Source organism: Protopterus annectens, chromosome 9.part0, assembly GCF_019279795.1.
Source record: "Protopterus annectens isolate FY-2018-M chromosome 9.part0, PAN1.0, whole genome shotgun sequence".
In the NCBI taxonomy this organism is placed as follows: Eukaryota; Metazoa; Chordata; order Ceratodontiformes; family Protopteridae; genus Protopterus; species Protopterus annectens.
The window spans coordinates 914,400,122-914,421,299 of record NC_056743.1 but is presented as its reverse complement, the minus strand read 5'-3'; the positions used below and the strand labels follow the sequence as shown (position 1 = coordinate 914,421,299).

General features: G+C 42.8%; 1 protein-coding gene across 2 annotated transcripts in view; it reads left to right on the top strand.

Annotated features, from left to right (window-relative positions):
* The window catches only part of STAT6 (signal transducer and activator of transcription 6), a 2,965,055-nt gene that overhangs the window by 2,625,288 nt on the left and 318,589 nt on the right, over positions 1–21,178 (top strand). For both annotated transcript variants that reach the window (XM_044083659.1, XM_044083658.1), the window contains exons 19-20: positions 4,073–4,189; positions 20,275–20,388. In XM_044083659.1, the coding sequence (XP_043939594.1) occupies positions 4,073–4,189; positions 20,275–20,388 (231 nt within the window). The remainder of the gene's footprint in view (positions 1–4,072; positions 4,190–20,274; positions 20,389–21,178) is intronic.

Below are 21,178 nucleotides of genomic sequence, written 5' to 3'. Positions count from 1 at the left end.
AAAATTAACTCTTCCTCCCTTTGAACCAGCAGCATCTTCAGAGTTGCAATTTCTGTCTTGGAAGACAGCTTTCCTTCTGGCAGTAACCTCAGCAAGAAGAGTCTCTGAGCTACAGGCCCTTATGGCAATACAACCATTTCTCATTTTTCATCAGGACAGAGTTTCTTTGAGAACCAATCCGTCATTCATGCCAAAGGTGGTATCTAGGGTGTCCCTGAATCAAGCTATTCACCTGCCTACCTTCTTTCCCAATCCTCAAAATAAAGGAGAGAGACTTCTGCACACCTTGGACATACACAGACAGTTGCGCTACTACTTGGACAGAACAAAGTCTTTCAGAAAATCTGACCAGCTTTTTGTAGCTTACGCTGCTGGATTGCAGGGAAAAGCAATTTCCAAACAGACGATTTCTAAATGGATTGGAAATTGCATTCGATTCTGCTACTCTTTTCATGGAAAAACTGTGCCAGCTGACATCAGGCCACATTCCACCAGAGCTACAGCCACCTCCACAGCCTTTTTAAGAGGAGTGGCAACAAAGGACATTTTAGAAGCTGCTACATGGAGCTCCGTGTATACATTTTCCAAACATTACAACCTGCCTTTATATTCCAGATCCAGAGCAGGGTTTGCTTCTGCAGTCCTGCAGGGCATTTTAGCTACACCATCTTTGTCTTAGTGCCTACCACCCCCAGGTTGGCTATGGTATTCAACCCATATGTCAGGACTGCAGTTGCATCCTTGAAGGACATAGTACAGTTTTGTACCTCCCATAAATGTAGATGTCCGATAGGTATGCTACTGCAGTCAGGTTTTCCCTCCCACCTACCCCTCTGTGGTATTCTTTTGGGTTTCTACCCCTCATTTTAGCTACCTGGGGTAATCTTTTATGGTGTATTTGTTTTTATGTTGTTGTACTTGTCTGGAATTTTTTCTCTATTTTCAAAATTTAGCCTTCCTTAGAGGGCACCTGGCATCTGGGGCAAGAAACACTGAAGAAAATGGCGTCGGCTGACGCTTTTATACCCCAGGAGCTCTGACGTCGGGGAAAGGGCGACATCAGCCGACGCCTGACCCAGACTTTGGAATCCGGCCGACCGAAGGGCTGCCTGAGGCAGGACAACCCATATGTCAGGACTGCAGTTGCATACCTATCGGACATCTACATTTATGGTAGGTACAAAATGTACTTTCCTTCTTGCTTGTTGATGTACCAGACCACTGACATGTCTGTCAATAGCAATAGTTCCTGTTGGAAGAGAGGACTAAAGGGCTTGCAAAACAAGAAACACAGCTCTCATCTCCAGAACGTTTATGTACAGATTGGTCTCTAGGGGAACCATGTGCCTTGGACTGTTTGTCCCAGATAATGCTCCCCACCTGAATTGGGATGAATCTGTGGTCACAGTGCCCATGGGAGGGCCCGATGCTAAGCAAAGCACAGCAAACGAGATCTGAGGGATTTGAAGGAGACGAGCATTATGAGTAGGGGAGGAGCTCACATGTGGGAGCCTGACGCTTTGGTATGTGGCCAAATAAGATCCAATGTTCGGATCTGAAACCCATAGGCTGAAGCACAAATGAAGGTAACAACATCAGAATAACTTTAAAACTGACAGGAAAAAAGAGCACTCCTATTTAAAAGTACTTTACAGTCTTGTGACAGTCCATTAAAACACAACCCCCTAGCTTTAAAATAAATTTCTCTAAAGAGGAAAGTATCAATAATAAACAAAAGTATTAACTGGAAGCCCCCCCCCCAAAAAAAAAGGGAAGTTATCTGCCCATCAAAGGAACAACATAAGCTGACTGTCAATTCTCAAAAGCCTCAGATGAGTGTATTCTTTGGCAGTAGTAAAGCTTTGAAGGGCTTGGTGCCCAAACTTCTCTTTTAGTCAGCTCAGCTCGAGCTGCCTGTCAGTTTGAGCATGTTGGGGGTGCCCTGAAGCTTTGGTAGTTGACTGGGTGTTATATCCTTGGCAGGATATAACCCAGATAGCTGAGGTTACTGCAGCAGTGATCAATATGATGAACATCATTAACAGTTTCACACTTACTGTTCAGAAAATGCTTGTTCCCACAAAACCTATTCTATTAACTTTTTTTGTGAATTAAAATAACATTTACAATGTGCCCCTGATTTAGGAACTGAGTCACCACATTATGTTTGGCTTTGTCTTGAATTTTTGACCAAAAAAGCTGAGAGGTGTGAAATAACATCCAGTATCTACTGTGCCGACCATACCGCTCAACTCTCAAGAATTTTGCATCATATCTCAGTTTTTGTCTTATATTTTTGGACTGCTTCTAATTAAATGTTTTTTTTTTTTTTTTGAAAAATTAATTTTGGGCTGAAGCCACCAAATAATGATAGACATTTGACCTCCAGACTTCATATTCTTCAGAAAATGCATGCTAATGCAAAACCTGTTATTCTACCAACTTTTAAAAAATATTATAGAAATATATAAAATCTGATTTTTTTAGGCTTAAGTGCCCCTTATTTTTGGCTTTTCCAGATTTATTATTTTTTTTTGCTAAGAGGTTAAAAGGTATGATGCCAACTGCTTTGAATCATATATTGTGACCATTACCATAGCCTGCATGTTAATCCTTATTATTTTATATGATCTGTATGTCAATCTGTATTTCAATGAGGCAGAACAGTAAACCAGCAGATAATTCACCAGTTGCTGGCTGACTTACAATGTTGCCTTCATCAAGTCTCAGTCATCCAGTCTTATGTTTTTGTTTTATTTACTGAGTCCCAGCTTAGAACTATAATGGAGGTAAAAGCTTTTGGTAAATAAGATGGTTGTGTTTGCTGTAGAGCTTGCTGGGGAAAAACTTGAGAATTTTCTCCGTGAAACTGAATTATCAGGCTACTGATAATATGATTACCTTCAGTCAGTTACACACAGCACTTGTGATATAGACCTTGTCCTCTCTTGAACAGATCAGCAGTGCAACACACTTGACTAACACTGCTTATGGGGTGATAAAAAGAAATGTGGACGTGCATACCCATTAGAAAGTGGAGTTCTTAGTACTGTACAACATCTTTAAAATGCACAGATATAGACTATGATGGCAAGTAATATTTATGAAAAGTAATGGTATAACATTTGGTTCAGAGGATCTGTAGATAAAGACTAGTCCATTTAATGTTGTTGTCTTTCAGCTTTTCCCGGTTAGTGGTTGCCACAGCGGAACTCTGGTCCGCTAATGATTGGCAGTAGATTTTCACGAATGCCGAGGTGCCAGTTCGACATTCAACCTTCAACGAAGGCACACCCATTTACGCATGCGCCCACCCAACTAATCCATTTAATGAGAAGTAAAATACGAGCAGCATGAATCTTAGCCTCGGTATGGTTAGGCAGTATTATGATGAGCTTTCATAGAAGGCATTCTTACCTAAGCTAGCTTCTGCAGCATGTATCAGGAAAACTAACAGGTAATTCAAGGAAATGTCATTTCTTGTCTAAAGAGGAATATAATTTGCATGTATGTAAATGTTAATTATTGTATAAGGCTCCTCTCTTTCAAATATGTTAGTTAAAATATAGAAATGCAATTTGCTATGTACTTACATACCTTTTTACTGTAAAAGAACATAACTCTTCCCAGTACCCCCCCCCCCCCACACACACACACACACACACACTCATATCACTACTGTGATCCCAATTCAATCTGAAGTGGCAATCTCCCATATCATACAACTGTTGCACAGTTTCACTGTGCTTAAACTTGATAGTCATGTCTGGCACCAGTATCATATTTCTAGGTACATCTTGCTTTTGTTCATTCCAACAACTTTTTAGCCCCCTTATTTTCCTAGCATTTTTCACAATACATTTGCTCTCTTTGTACGGTAGGAAAACATTCTTGCGTGCCCATTTCTGCAATGCTAGACATGAGAACTTTCATACACAGTCTTATGAAGGTAAAATTAGACTTGATCAACAGATATAAGATGCATGCACAGCAGGGCTGTGCGGCTGGCTACTATACTTCATCACAAAAAAAAAAAAACTGAAAATTGCTCTCTCTTATTTTTTTGTTTCAGTGTTGCAGTTCAGTCCCCACAACCTAGTGAGCAACAAAACCCTCAGATCTGCTCTTTGGAAATGAGGCAAAATCCAACTATCTTGTCCATGCCATTTGCACCAGTCAGAAATCCCAGGTTAGTGCACAAGTTAAGTAAATGTGTTTTTTGATTTTCCAGTGAACAATATAGAGTGAATGAATAAGACATCTTAATTTGTAGGTTCCTGGGTACTACAGAAAAGGTTTACAACTCCTCATGTGTCTTATAAATGAAATTATATTTATTCCTGATTCATACACTCAAAGCATGTAATGCATGTTATCCATGCCAAAAGAGATCTCAGATGACAACTGTAGTCTGAAGTTAAAAAAAAAAAGTCTTTCAAAATTGGATTTGCTTCCTGCACCTTTCCTTTCTTCTTTTCTTATTTTTTTTTATCTGATGACCATTAAACAGCAATATTACTCTATACCAGAGCATAGTTCACTGAATCCATCCACGTTTAACCCAGATCTGTTGCAACTGGACATAGCCTTGTATGTTATTTATTTATATGCATTTATTTATTTTGTTGACATTGTAAATCTAGCTGAGTCTATGGTGCTTTTCTACAGGAGCCATATGGGCGGAATCAGGTATTTTAGCATCTGACAAGGGAAACAGGGAAAACTCTTCAGTCTAAACAGCAAAGTTCAACAATGAGCATTATAGAAGTGGTGCTCATAGTAGGAGAACAAAAGAGGAAGTGTGCCTTTTCAGTTGTTACTAATGAGAGTGGAAACGATAATGAGCAGCAACATGTGAAGAATATTGTAGAAAAAAAGAAAAAATCTTCAAAGTGAGAGAGTAGCTGAAAGTTCAGTAAAACAACACTGAATGCAACAGAGCTGAAAGGAGTACAAATATATTAAGGAGATTATAAGCTGAATCAAGACACAGAGGAGAATCTGTTAAGGGTTAAAAATACAGTGCAAGGAAATGAAGTGAAGTTAGGTCATGCAATGCTATTGCACACATTTTGGATTTAAGAACCAAAAAGCATTGACACAGAAACACATAGATGACTGAAGGAGGTATCACTGTAGCTAAATGAAAAAAAAAAGATGTTAAATAAATGCTGACAGCGTGGGCTTTGGCCTGTGACAATGTGGAAATACCACATATGCTTAATATGTATAAATAACCTAAGCCACAGCTAGCAACCCATTATTAAAATAAGTCTTAGAAAGTGGTACCACAATGAGGGTGAAAGAGTTTGGTTTTGAAAGAAGCATTCTGCAGGGAAATTGTAACACAAAAAATGTGTATGATTAAGGCATTTCTAACAAAGGCTTTTGAGAGAAAAAATATTGTGATGAGTAATACTTAGATAAATATGCTGCAGATGGCACAGTGGCGCAGTAGTAATCATTATTGTCTCACATCTTTTGGTGCTTTAGTGAGGATATGGCTGGGGTTCCTTTTTGTGGAGCCTCCTTCTGTCCCTGTGGGTTTTTGTCAGAACCTCGAGTTTCCTCTCACATCACTAAAACATGCTGTTAGTTGAAAAAGCAATCTACATTGCCCAATGGAATGCATGAAGTGCACCTATTGATTATTGTTTACTACGCTAGGCTGAAGTGCCTTCTGTGTGGAGTCTGCGTGTCCTCCCCGCAGTCGAGTGGCCTCCAAAAGACATGCGTGAATGGGCGTGCCTTTGCTGAAGGTTGGGCGTCGGGCTGGGAACTCGGCACCATAAAAATCGACTGCCAGTCATTAGAGGACCAGAGTTCCGCTGTGGCGACCCCTAACCGGGAAAAGCCGAAAAGACAAACAAGGCTAGGCTGACTCCACAGTAGCACTAAACAGGATAAATTAGCTATGAGGGAAGAAGGGGGGGTAAATGGAGGGAGAAGAGAAGAAGAGATGGAAGGAGATGTATTTAAAGCAGAAGACATATTTATAATAGTTATGTGTAACAAATTAGTCCATTGTCAAAGCAATGTAAATGTGCTGCATTAGATTAGCACATCACTCCTCTTCAATTCCATCACTGGTCAGCTCCCTCCATATCCTCTTACCTTTACTGTACCCCCCACTTCCTTTACACTCCTTCATATTTAACTACCCCTGTCTTCTGTTTCTGAACTCTAACTCTCTTACCACTATACCTCTTGTAAGACATATCGCTTTTCGATGAAAGCAGCAGCAATATGGCTGTCTGTATAATTCATCAGATATGAAATGCAGATCTTCCTCTTTTGAAGAATGTTGTATATTATTGCCTTTCAAACGTTTACTTAGTTTACTTATTCAATTTGGTAACTTGGAATGATGAAAATAATTGCCAGAGTAAGTGGGATTACCATGTGGATTAGAAAATGTTGAGGTGATTTGCTTAAAGAGTATGATGATTTGCTTACTGGCTTAGTTTGTTTACTAGGAATTTATCATCTTCAAACCAAACCTGCACTGCTGCAATTTTTGAATTTGTGCTTGTTCCAAGGAAACTTCCAGGATGTTTGTGGATAGAACCAACTCACCAATAAAACTGCATGGGGAAAACATATGTAATTGGGAAAAGACTGAGACAAGTGAATGTGTTAACTGCATAATTACTGTTATTAAGCCTGATAAGATTCTTATTTGTGCAGATACACGAGATCTTAATAAAGATCTAGAAAGCGTACTATCCATTTTCTACAGTTAAAGAAGCGCTGCCTGCCACATCAGATGCATAGTATTTTTCTGAGCTCTGAACAAATTAAGGATGCTAGTAAATCTGTTTTCATGGCTTAAGTCACAGGATACATATTTTAATTTGTTGATGGGAAGGTACATGTTTCTAAGACTTCCCTTTAGTATTTTGTGATCATCAAAAATATTTCATAGAGCTATTGTGCCAATCATCAAGGAGCCTGATGGTGCTGTTAACAAAATATCATACATTTATGATATTTAGTCATACAATGCTATAGATCACTGCTTTTGGCTGCTTCTTTGGGAAATTTAGCTGTATTCATACTCTAGCTAATCTACTCTAGGAGTATTGCTGTCTGATCATAGTTGTATCTAGACTAGTTTTCTTTCAGCCGGTATTAAACGAAGCAAAGTTTTCAGTTAGAAGGAAGGAAGAATAGGTACATAGTGTACATAGTGTGACCATTATTGGATGAGGTAGTAAAATATTTAAGCTTTGCAAGGTAGAATCAGTATAGCACATAACTGTTAATGCTCTGAGCTTTATTGGTACAGTTTTTCAGTTTTGAAATGTCCTCTCAACTTGGACATTTCAATGTGAGTTGTTTTGACTAAGGATCTTGTATGGAACATATCATTTTGCTGAAAAAATTCCTGAATTCTATGCCTGCCTATGGTGAATCATTAATTGATATTGCTACATCAGAAATCCTGTGTGTGGGAAACACAGCTCTTAAATGCAATAACAACACCAGCACTTGTAGTGTCTGGTAATTGTGTCACTAGAAATATACAGTTGTGTAAATAACTTTACCATAACGGTAGATGTTGGAATGATCACTGCTGGAGTAGCCTAAGCTATACAGGGTTATAACCTACAAAGGATATAACAGCCTGCCAGCTTCCAAAGCTTCAGGGCACCTTCTACATGCCCAAACCATTAGTCAGCACATGATGAGCTGACTAAAAGTCAGGTTTGGGTGCCAAATCCTGACAGCTGAGAGAACATTGCTAGGAAAAGAAAAAAATACATGTTGACACTCTGGCATTAAAAAAAAAAACAAAAAAAACAAGGGAGGTGGAAGGAGCGAGCGGCTACTGCATAGATTCATAGGTATTTACTAGGCTTACTAGGCTAACGGCCACAAGGGCCTTTTTAAGTCTAGCCATACATTCCAAATCTCTGACAAGTTCTGGTACCCTTAATAAGTGTAAGAAGGGGCTTGGGAGATGAAGCATTTACAAGCAGGGGCCTGGGAAATGAAATATGTACAGATTGCCAGTGTCCATTAGAGACATAGCTGCCAAGCCAGGGATGAATTTCCTATTCCCCATCCAGTTATCAAAGTTACACTTGAATTGGGTTAGGGAGGAACTCTGCTTCACATGGATGGTCAAAGGTTAGATTACTGAGTATGTGTGTCCCTAAGTCCATGACTACAGGGTCAACTCTAAGGGGCATGTTGGGACAGTTACCAGGGGTGGACGACTTCCCAAAGGATATTATTGTTCATTTTTTGGCATTTAGTTTTAGTCCATAGCTCTGACACTAGTTTGTCGGTGTCAGCCCTTCCTGGACAACATTTGTGTCAGTGTGCGATTCAGTGACCGCTCCTAATTTGTAATCATTTGCAGATTTAGTCAGCCAGAGACCACTGACATTGGCCTTGACTTTAGACAAGTAAATGTCAAAAATAAGTAGTCCAGGGTCTGATCTCTGAGGGACTCCATGGGATTCCTTCTGTACCAGCTCACAGTATTTTCTGAGGGATTGAGAAACATCAGTGTTCTCTCACTGAAAACAATGGTACATTCTGGAAATAGTCTCAGATAAAGAGAGCCCCCCCCCCAACAGAAATCTGAGGAGAAAACCCTGTATCTATCCCTTCATTTTCTAGTCCAGATTCAGACTCTTGAATCTCTTGAGGAAAAGAGGTAACCCTCTTTCTTTTACCAGAAAACTACCTTACAAGAAGGATCACTAGCCCGAATTAAACCCTGAGAAAAAACAAGTAAACTACTCCTATCCAAGGAAATTTGAGGAGTATTAGACACATGTTTAGTTTTTTGTTTCTTTTTGACAGGAAAATGGGACCAACAGTGTTCAGCAGCTCCCTGAGGGATGGGCACAACATTCAGACAAAACAAGGAAGTCTTCCATGTTCCCTCTCACAGAACCAACAAGGGTGGCTCTTCCTTGCTCACTGAGGGGACCCCAGCAACTACAGAGGATGTGGCTAGCCGCCGGTCCATACTGGCTATGGGTGCTACACCAGAGGGATCAGGAGTAAAAGATGAGTGGTCTGAGGAACAAACAATACCCACAGCAAAGTCGCCACCTGCGGCTGAGGCAAATTGCTACCCTGCTGTGGTGGCAAAGGATGTTTGTTTCATTTTTTATTTTTGCAGCTGGTAGATGAAGTCATGATACCAGTAGTCTGTTCCATGATTAAGCCAGAAATGGTGCCTCTTTCCTAGGGAAAAATGAGCGGCAAAAGCCAGTAAAAATTATAAGTCTTTAAAAAATCACTTTCTTCATACAAAAACACAATAAAAAGCACTTTAAAAGACTTTACCGGTCCCAAAAAGGAAAACAAACACAGTTTTGCCATAAAAAATGGTTTTCAGTTACTTTAAACAACTTTTAAACTGACAGAAAAAAGTGCTCTCTTGTTTTAAAGTACAGTAGTCTTGTGACAGTCAGTTAAAACACAAACTCCTAGCTTAAAAATAACTCTCCTGAGCAGTAAAGTATTAATAAGCATATAATTTAAAAGGAACTTATCCACCCAGCAAAGGAACAACACAAACTGAACTGACCATTGATCCTTGAATGCCTCATAACAGTGCACTCTTCAGTGCCAGGAAAGCTCTAAATGGCTTGGTGCCCAAACCTGTCTTTTGAGTCAGCTCACCTCAAGCTGACTGACAGTTTGGCTACATGGAAGGTGCCCTTCAGCACTGGAAGCTAGCTGGCTGTTATATCCTTATCAGGATATAACCCATAAAGCTAAGGCTACTGCAACACTAATCAATATGGTGAACATCTTGGAGTATTCTAGGCAGCATGGTTTAAAAGAAAAAATATGTCATGTTTTGTTTTGAAAACAAAACTAAGTTACTAGGACTATTGAACCAGAACTACTACTTTTCACACTCTGCATTGCCATTTGGCTATGGGAACCTTTAAATTGCAGAGAAAGCTGAATCAGGATGCCATATTTTATATTTTATTTTGAATAATGAACTGGAACTCTATGTTCCCTATGCTGTTAAGCCAGTCACCCCTTGTGCATTTAATTATTGGTAGTAGTTCATGATTTAAGGCCTGTATCCCCTGTCCGTTGTGCAACTTGAGGCAGTGGTACATGATTTAAGGCGTATAACCACAATCTCTGCCACATCTCCTGGGAGCAGTGTGGGATTCATACCCTGTAAGCTCTTATTCCAGTATACAGACTCCCTCTTCCCTTGAAAGTCAGAGGCTTTCTTGGTAACCTCCCTCAAATTTTGTAAGGTATGATCTGAGAGCTGTACCTGTCCCAGCTCTGTTCTTATGATCCTCCCTAGTTCCTAGTTTCTAGAGCATTTTGCCAGCTGTGGCTCAGATCTAGACTTAAAAGTATCCCTTTCCATGAAAAAAGACTACTTCAAAATAAGTCCAGTACCTTTTGACACCTATTGTTTTGATTTAGGCTTGTTCCCATTAATCAGCTATTTTCTTAAAATAGTCATTTCACCAACCCGTGTTATAGATGAGGGTGACTGCTGAACCTCCCACCCTCCAGTGCCTTACCTATCCACTTGTTTCCATATCTGGCTCCTTGCAGCTGTATACAGACAGGATGCAGTACCATAAAATTCGCTTTCTGTCAGGGTATCTCCTGAAATATCACCAAAAATAGCCACCTGCTTGTCTCCTTGCTCCCCTTCTTGGTCTAAATGAAACCAAGCCAGTGGCATGCAAAAAAAGCTCTCTCTCTCTCTTTCAAGGCCCCAACTGGAGCAGCCTGTCAAAGCAGGCAGTGCTTGCTAATGCTTGCCTTCAACAACTGCAGGCTTAATATCAGTTATGTCTGATTCACAGTCCCTCTTAGCAATAGTTTCTTTTCTCCCTGTCATGATAGAGATCAGGCCTTTATGGTAATGTGGAGCAACTGCAGTCTTAAGGCAACCCACCACTACCATGATGCTACCTCTGTTAGCTACCTAACTTGCTTTTGTTCCCAATAATGCACGTGTGAATGTTTGGATTATACATGTGCCATTTGGTTACAATGGAAACATTTACCCCCCCCCCCAGGATCTTGGTGTATACTGAAACCGGTGAGTCCCCCTTTGTTATGAACCTGCTCTGATGATTTAGACTGTTCCCATGGATTTTCTTATGCCATGTGTAGTGATAGGAAAACCCCTCCTATGCATCTGTGCCCTTTGATAAACTGAGGTCACTCTTTTTGTCTGTCTCTTCAGCTGCGATGCATTCCCAGTCTATCAACCAGATCCTGATGCCCTCAGACAATGTACTAAGTACTTGCTCTATTATCATAAGGTCTACCAATATTTCAAAAGCAACAACTTGTCATTCCCGCTCCCATCTAAGAAAGTAAGCACTTTCTATGCTGAATTTTCACTCCTACTATTCACATGCACTTGACAAGAATCCATGAGTTCCCTCCCATGATGGTTTTCACTTTTTTGTTGTGCTCTTTCCCTCTCAGCGGCTTCCTTCTGATGCCTCTTTTCTTTCTTTCTATATGGCTTCAAGCTATTTCTTTTCTCATTTATTCCCTCTGTGCTCTCCCTCCCATTACATTTCAAGCTGTTTCATTCTCTCAGCTGCCTTAACTTATAGGTGTCTTATCTCCAATTCCAACTTTAGTTTTTTAATTCAAGCTGCATTTTGGGATCATCTGGAAGAATACTGGGTGATCATTTTCTGCATGCTGCAGGCCTACAAGCCCCGTCAGATTGTTTCCATGTGCAGTAAACTGAACATAGACTTTACAGTGTGAAAATCGGCAGTCAGAACAGCTACTAGCCAGGGGGTACTTCTAGATTCTTTTCTTCCAAATATGAACCAAATATTGGTACAAGTAGCTCCTTGTCTTAAGTTGTACGTTGGTCAAATGTCTGGGACAGGGGAAGAGGAGCTAACCTCTTGGAGTACATCTGCAAAAGTTATGGATGTCAGACTGGAAGGATAGATGTCTACCTTTAGCATTTCCCATAGTAAAGAATAATACTGCAACAGTGATCTGCTCAAACATCTGCTATAATGATGTGTTACTCATACATCTGTAATTTCTATACACAGAGAATTCTGATCAAATTTTATGAAGCTGTATGAAATTTAACAAGGTAATCTATAAGAACACATAGTAATGCAGTATCAAGTAAATACTGGATGTGTTAAATGAGAAAAGTGGAAGATCTGCTTAATGTTTTAATACAATGCACAGTACATAAATAATGTAGGGAAGAGTTGCTCTCTGTGGTCCTATGTATGAAAAACCCTTGACTGATGATATAAATGCAATGTCTGTTCCAATGTTTTATATAAATAAAGAAAATCCTTCCAACATATTAGCCCATCTCTGGGTTATTTGTATGCAAAATAGAATGGCTAAAATCTGTCATGGGAATGTAAGGCTAGACTTCTTAAGATCTTAACAGATCAATAGCCTAAGTTCCTATGAACCTATGTCATATTAACAAAATTGTCAAGACTTTGAAAATCGCAATTTAGGAAGAAAACTAATTAGAAATTAATGAATGCTAAATATTTTTTCTTAAAAATAGTTGATTTTACATTTACTGAATAAATGATTTCTTTCTTTAAGTTACAGTTGTAATGAGCACGGTTGATACAAGAGTAAATTAAACTGAACTAATCAGAATCTTATATATAACACAGTGTGCAAATGAGGCAAACACAAAACCTAGTACTGTACAAGGAGTAGAAACTCTGGAACAAAATACTTTTATGCATAGCCAAAAATACTGTATGAATACATTTCAAAACCATCTAAACAGTTGCACTGAAGATACAAAAATTATTAACAAATGCAAACTGCTTTCAAACTTTTGCGTGATCTTACTTCGTAAGCTTGGTCTGTAACTGGAATTTATGAACTCTATGACATTGCTGATCAGTGAAATATCCAGGATGTAATGGGATCCTATCTCGCCTACATTCATAACTGATGGGTTCGGAGCCGATCCCTCGGCTCTGACTCGGCCACTATATAGTAGAACGAAGTCTCTAATTGGCTGGGCTACCCCTTATCCCAGAATGCACCACGCCTGCTTCCCCAGATCTCGTTTGCCACTTTTCAAGCTAGACGTGGTCTCGACTTGGCTGGAGCTAAGTAGTTTTTTGGTTACTTTTTGGTCTTTTGACCTAGGGGTTTCTTCATAAATTTAACAAACAGCTGTTTTAACAGCTTTACGTGTGTGTGTAAACCTTTTTGGTGTGATTGGTATTTTTTTCTATTTACCGGGCAAGGCCCGTTTAAGTTACAGGGCCCTTGCCCTTATTTGTGTGTGCTGAATTTGTCTTACTGTACGTTCTTTTTTATCGGGTTAAGCCCGTTTAAGTTAGAGGGCTTCTGCCCGTTTTTGTGTGCTGTATCTCGGGCCAGTCCCGTTTGAGTAAAAGGGCTCGTGCCCTACTTAAGGTTGTTTTTTCGTTGTGGTAAAACAGTGGTGTGACAGGATGTCGAAAGAGCAGAAGTCTGGTTTTAAAAAGTGCACCAAGTGTAACTACAAAATGTCCATTACCGATAGCCATGCTGTTTGTGTATATTGTTTAGGACCGAAACATTTGCAGGAAACATGTAGTGTTTGTCATGCTTTTTCCTCTAGGGTCCTTCAAGAACGTAAAAATAAATTGATCCTTAAGGGCCTTATTAAGCCCTCTTTTGAGGAAGCTTTGGCGTCTCCTTCCTCTCCAGCTTCTAAAAAGAAAAGGTCGTTGGCTCCGACCAGTCTGTCGGAACCGACTTCCAAGAAGCATAGGTTGACCTCTTCTTCCTCGGCTCCAATGGCTTCGGAGCCTCGGGTGGAAGGGTCTGCATCGATACCTCCTTCCTCGGCTCCATTGGTGTTGGAGCCACAGGTTGGGGGATCGAGAGGCGAATCACCTGCTTCGGCTCCTTTGGTCTCGGAGCCGTTGGAGGTATGCAGCTCAGACTCTCCTCCCTCGGCCCCGAAGTCCCCTTCGGCGCCGATGCTTGTTCATACGGTTCCGGATCCGGTGCCGATGGTGTTGGAGCCGTTTTGGAGCCGGTCCCCTGGTCTATCAGAGCCGAGAGAGAAGTCGTCTCAGCCCCCATCTATTTCCTCTAAATCCTCCAGGTTGTCGGACTCAGATTTGGACAGAGTTATCCAGAGGCTTTTCCAGTCCCCGGTTTTTGCAAAAATGGTCTCGGCTCCAGCCCACTCGGCTCCGGAGCCGGCCCCCTTTTCGACGCACTCGATTCCTCCTCCAACCTCCTTGGAACCGTTGGAGTCGGTGATGGTGGAGCGGAGCAGAGTCATCCAGTCGGAACCGAGACTCCCTCGGAGCCTCTCGGTTCCGACCATCATTCCTACCCTGTCCTCGGCGTCAGGGTTCGGTACCGGGACTTCCTCAGTCGGGGCCGAGGGGAACACTTTGGAACTGGTAGCTTTGGTGCCTAGTCTCCCCCTCGGAGCGTCGGCCGCAGGGATTCCCAGTACCGTCGTGGTCTCTCAGCCGGTGTCCTGTAGAGTCTGGAGGTCCTGCTTTTGAGGCCATGAGGAGTGCGCTGGCCATGTCCTTGCCGGCTCATCAAGTCTCTACCTCACCGTCCCTAGACTTGGGAACTGGTGCTTCTGGTGTGCTTCATTCCCACGACAGTGGGGCCCCAGGGCCTGAGGATACCCCCTTGGGGGGTTCCCTTCTCCCGGGAGGTCCTTCTGAATCCGCTTCAGATGAACTTCCAAGGAAAATATTGTGCAAGAGGAAGCACATTGACTCCCAGGATGAGTCTATCACATCAGATACTGAATTCGATGATGCGGAGGGGTCCCCAAAATCATCCTCGGATGACGTCTCATTCTCAGATATCCTCGAGATCCTGAGACAGAGAGGCGATTGGCAGTCCAAAACCCCTTCCGCAGAGGAGTCAGTCTTCCTCAAGGCTTTTGGGGCCCAGCCCTTCGCCTCCTGGGTGTCTCCACCCTTCGATGAATTGCTAGATTTAGTTTCTCGAAGGGTGTGGGAACACCCTGACTCTGTGGAACCGGTGCCCGCCAGGCCTAACAAGTTCCTCTCAGCCCCTCCTCAAAAGGAATTTTTGACCAAAGGAGTTGCAGTAGATGCGATGGTGGTGGCATCTGCCACTCAGCAGGATGTGGCAGAGGCCTCAACGTCTATTCACCCTCCTAATAAGGATTCCAGGAGCATGGATAGGTACGGGAAGCGTACCCTTTCTTCAGCGGCCTTTACCCTGCGGTCGCTGAATTATCTTTGTCATTTTACCAGGCTCCAAAGGGACCTCCTCAAAGAGTTAGGTGAGTCTCTTATGGGTAATCTTCCTGAGGCATTAGCCCAAACTGTTGGTGCCCAGATGACTACCCTATCTTCGATAGTCAACTCGTCCATGAGGCTCATCTCATATGCGGCCGAAGGGGCGAGTAGAGCAGCGGGAACAGGCGTGGCTCTTAGAAGACACGCCTGGTTATGCTTGTGTCCCTTTGCGGAGGCCTTTAAGTCTTCCTTCACTGACCCCCCTTTGATGGGTCCTCCCTGTTTGGACCCAAGGAGAAGGACACACTGACTCGATGCGAGCAGGAGGGCAAGACCTTGACTGCCGTGGGGGCCCATTTTTCCGCTCCCTCTAGACCTTACCCCAAGGCCCAGAGAGTAGGGAAAATGTGGTTCAGAAAATCTCAAAGGTCTTTCCCTACTCCACCGAGTGATTCCCCCCTCTAGAAGTAGGGGGGGGTTCAGGAAGACGCCGCCCCAGAGGCGGCAGAGGCCCCCGCAACTCTGGAGACCGCGATTCCTTTCGTGGTCCATCCTACGCTCACCGGCCCTGAGACGTGGCCTGACTGCGCATCTCCGGAGCCAGTCGGGGGTTGCTTTGCGGAACACCCACAGGCTTGGGAATCTATCACCAAGGATCAGTGGGTGCTCCGAACCATAACCGGAGGCTATCTCATCCCTTTCATAAAGCCCCCTCTTCCTATCAGGAAAATCCCGGATGTGCCACCCAGTCAGTGGGATCAAGCAGCGGTCGAGGTCTCAAAGCTGCTAAGAAAAGGAGTCATCCAGCCTGTCCCCACCGACCAGATCGGATCAGGAACTTACTCAAGACTATTTTTGGTGCCAAAAAAGACAGGGGACTTAAGGCCCATTTTGGACCTCAAATCATTGAATCGCTTTGTAAAAAAAATCCAAATTCTGAATGGTCACCCTTCAGTCCATTCTCCTGTTATTGGAGAAGGATGTCTGGATGTGCTCCATAGATCTCAAGGACGCTTACTATCACATCCTGATAAGTCAAGAGTCCAGGAGTCACTTACGCTTCCGCCTGGGAACCAGTCATTTCCAGTTCCGAGCACTGCCCTTTGGTCTCACCACAGCCCCCAGGGTGTTCACCAAGTGCCTGGCAGTAGTGACAGCTCACTTGAGAAGTCTAGGATTCCAAGTGTTTCCCTATCTAGACGACTGGCTCCTTACTGCCACCACCAAGCATCTATTAGTTCGGGCGCTTATGACCACAGTCAGTTTGGGTCATTCACTAGGAATCACGTTCAATTGGGGAAAATCTGTGTTGCAGCCATCTCAGCGTATTACCTTTATAGGCGCAAAGTTAGACACAAGAAGAATGCGGGCATTCTTGCTGGTAGAAAGGATTCAGGTCCTGCAGTCTCAGGTTCAAACCTTGTTACCCAGATCACGAGTTCAGGCCAGACTGATTCTGCAGTTACTGGGCATGATGGCCTCGACTATTCTTCTAGTCCCCTTAGCCAGGCTGCACATGCGGGTGCTGCAATGGCTACTGTCGGTTCAATGGTCCTTTCAGGATCTCCCCTTGAACCATTTGGTCCAGATTATGGAAATTTGCCGTCGGGACCTACGTTGGTGGCTGCTTCTGTCCAACCTGGACCAGGGGCGACCCTTTGCCCTTCAGCCTCCCGTTGCCACGGTGACCACGGACGCCTCCCAGATAGGGTGGGGGGGGCATTATCTGGACAGGTCTGTCCAAGGTACGTGGCAGGCTCACAAAACGCACTTACATATCAATATCCTGGAAATGAGAGCGGTGCTACTGGTGTTGCAAGCACTTCATCATGTTCTTCCCCGGGGTACTATTGTGATCCTATCCGACAACATGTCGGTAGTCTGGTACATAAACAAGCAAGGCGGAACCAGGTTCTACCCTCTTTGCCGAGAGGCCATGAGAGTGTGGCATTGGGCGATTTCTACCCAGCGTTTCCTAGTGGCAACGCACATTCCGGGGAAATCCAATGTGATTGCAGACAGGCTGAGCAGGACTCTCCTGTTGCCCCACGAGTGGTCCCTCAATGACAGGGTGGCTGCAAACATTTTCGCCAAGTGGGGCCTCCGTTGTTGCGACTTGTTCGCCAGCCCTCACAATGCGAAATGCAGGGAGTTGTTCTCCCTGACTCCCTCTCAGGGGCAGATTCCCAGGGACGCTCTAGCTCACAGTTGGCCCCCCGGTCTACTTTACGCCTTCCCTCCGGTTCCCCTTCTCCCAAAGGTGATACAGAAGGCGATTTATCTAGGAAGCGGCATGATTTTGATCGCTCCACACTGGCCTCGTCAGGTTTGGTTCCCCTTCCTTCTGAGGTATGCGGTGGAGGGCCCATGGTTTCTGGACCTGGTGCCCGACCTGTTAACTCATCAGTTGGGACAGTCTCATCCATCCCTCAGGTCCTTGAGGTTGGCCGCCTGGTTACTCCGCTTCCAACCTTAGTCAGAGATAACTCTCTTTCTCCAGACGTCATCCGCATTTTGTCCTCTTCTCACAAACCTTCCACTATTAAACTGTATTCCAGCAAGTGGAAGAGGTTTGCTATTTGGGCCCAGCAACGAGGTATAGATCCCCTTACCGCTCCAGTACCTCAGGTTTTAGAATTCCTGGCTTCTTTGTTTTATTTGGGCTCTTCAGTTTCCACAATTAAAGTCCAACTGGCGGCTATCTCTTATTTTCATGCCTCCTTTGAGGCTTCCTTAATGGCAAACAGGCTTTGCAAATCTTTCCTTAAAGGAGCGTGGCTCCTTCGGCCCCCAATAGCCCATCCTGTGCCCCCTTGGGATCTGAATATGGTTCTAGCTTCTTTAACTGCCCGTCCCTTTGAACCAGCAGCTACTTGTGATATAAAATTTCTATCTTGGAAAACTGCCTTTTTGGTGGCAATAACCTCTGCCAAGCGGGTCTCAGAGCTTCAGGCTCTCTGTTCTAATCCCCCTTATTTGATTTTTCACAAAGAGAGAGCGTCTCTCAAGTTAAATCCCTCTTTCTTGCCCAAGGTAGCATCCCCCTTATGCATTCAACAATCCTTTGAGCTTCCTGTGTTTTTTCCCAAATTCTCCAATAGCGCAGAATATATTTTCCATCAGTTGGATGTTCACAGACAACTGCGTTTTTATTTAAGTAGGACCAATAAGACACGAAAGTCAGATCAGCTGTTTGTGTCCTTTGCGGAAAATAGGTTGGGTCAACCAGTGGCTAAAACCACCATTGCCAAATGGATTAAAGATTGCATCTCCTTCATCTATTCACAGTCCGGCAAAGAGCTACCATTCCCAGTCAAGGCTCATTCTACCAGGGCAATGGCTACTTCTGTAGCATTCCACTCCAAATTATCGATAGATGATATCTGTGCGGCCGCTACCTGGACTTCTCCGCACACCTTTATTTCTCATTACAAGATAGATGTGGCTTCTCGAGGTAGAGCTTCCTTTGGTTCCACAGTTCTCAGGAGTGTTTTCCAATGAGCCACCCGGGATTTAGGTGCTAGGGATGCTGTCCCATCAGTTATGAATGTAGGCGAGATAGGATCCCATTACATCTTTTAGTTATGTACTTACCATAACTTCGGATGTATGGGATCCATCTCGTCTACATTCATACGTACCCGCCCTCCTTCCCCCTTCCCATTGGATTTAGAGGAAATGTTGCTACTTACTGATTTTTTCTCTTGAAGGACTTTAGTTTGTTACAGTTGTTGGTATGTTTTCTGTGCCTGGATGTAGGTATATAAAAGCAAACAAACAAGATCTGGGGAAGCAGGCGTGGTGCATTCTGGGATAAGGGGTAGCCCAGCCAATTAGAGACTTCGTTCTACTATATAGTGGCCGAGTCGGAGCCGAGGGATCGGCTCCGAACCCATCAGTTATGAATGTAGGCGAGATGGATCCCATACATCCGAAGTTATGGTAAGTACATAACTAAAAGTTCATTCACCTCTAAAATCAAATACCTTACTATATAAGTAACAGCCTAGGTTGTTGTCTAATATACTGCATTAAATGTTTACTCCAAAGCAGTTTACAAAAGAGGAATTTACTTTGGGCAGCAGTACTACAATAGGTTTTGCCTGTACTTGTAGCATACATGGATTAAGCCCTGACTGTGGCCCAGGTGACCTCAGTTCAAACAGTGGCTTTGGTGGTTAGTGACACAAGCATGGATGATGGGCATATGCATTTTAGGGGAAGGTAACAGTTGATTTTAGTGGACTCCTGGGACTCAATGAGGGGTATCCTCAGAGGGACTGAGCTGTAGCTGAGTCACACATGGAGGCATTGATGATACTCCAACATGACCCACTGCATGCTTTTGCCTGGTGTGGTAGAAGCACACACAGGGAATGGGTCCTTAGAAGAAAAACTACTCCTTGGCAGAGGTATGATGCTACCCCAGGAAATATTGATCTTCTCACTAGGCCCAAAAGTAGGTCAAAGTTAATTTGAGAGTGGTTAAATCATGTTCAGCAGACCCTGTTGATGAGGAAAAGCCTTAGAAGCAGCTGATTGTCAACTTCATGAAGCCTGAGCCAAAGGAGGCTAAGTCCCACTTCTGCTTTACAAAGTTAAAACCGATGAAATGTCTTCATTTCAAAATATATAATATACTATACCTGATTTTTGTAATGGACTTTAGCAAAGTATTTGCTGTTGCTACACTATACCACAGGGCATTTATTTTTCAGTAGTGTTTGGCTTCTGGTATTTTTACTGCAGTTTACTGATTATTTTTATAAAAGCAGTAAATATCAGCATTATCCTTGTTCAGTCTGTACAAAATTCTAAATTTGATTGCAGTGCTATCAGCTATACTAACCGTATACTACTGTATTTTATGGTATGTGCTAATAGGAGTATAAAATGGGTTTTTAGCTCCAGTTCAGAAAGTGGCATATATAAGTTTATTCCAAGAATGACTCAACTAGCTGCTACTGCAGCCAATGGTCTTTAACAGTACAATTATAATATAATGATCTGTATTTATTTTATTTCTCTGTCTCTCTCTTTTTTATAGTCCTGCAGTCTCCCCAGGAGTTTCTCCACATATACAAGACATCTCAACGAATTTGATGCAGTGTCCATCTTATTCATTACACACAAACGTTTATCGTTCAAGCGACCAACCAATGTAAGAACCAGATGGCAAATAATGTGTTTTGAACCTACTGTCCTTTTCTTTGGGAGTGGGAAGGAATGGGTTTGAAACTTATTGTCCTTTTCTTAGGTTTTGCATTTATAACACTTGTTGAACTTTATGCCATAATTAACCTAAATATTTCCTAGTGTGGGGAGTGAAGCATGTGATATATGTACATGCCTCTCATTGTCTTATTTATCCAATACCATGTAATTATGTCCCAGTTATCTGTTAATGTTAATATGTGAAATGCAGTTGTTTTGTCACAGAATCTGAGGAAGCCACTGTCAAAATTGATGGAATGATAGCTGTTATATGCCTAATTAATTAAATATGCTACTTTCATATTACTGCCATATACAGAAAATCTATGCTGTAGGCTTCTGCTTAAACTGTGTTACATCTGTGTGGAAAATGATCATTGTGCTCATCATCCATACAGCTGAATCCATGACTTTGCCTGTTAGCGACCACCCAGTGTAATTTCTGGATACTCACTGTCAAGTTTTAGCATGGCTATTGTAATTTATTTCAGAAATGCCTCAGTAGTGGTTGTACCATGAATTGTGGACTAACATCTAGTTGGAGCTGCAACCAGGTGAAACAGACTGGCCAAAGCACTGACCAGATGAAACAAAAAGTATTTTTGCATGGGGGCAAGCAACCCTATATAGTGGGGGAGCTTCATCCTCACCACACTTTGTTACATATATTAACTTCACACCGCTGCAATCATAAAGAAAACTGAACACCCTGCACACTAACAGAAAATGCAACAGCA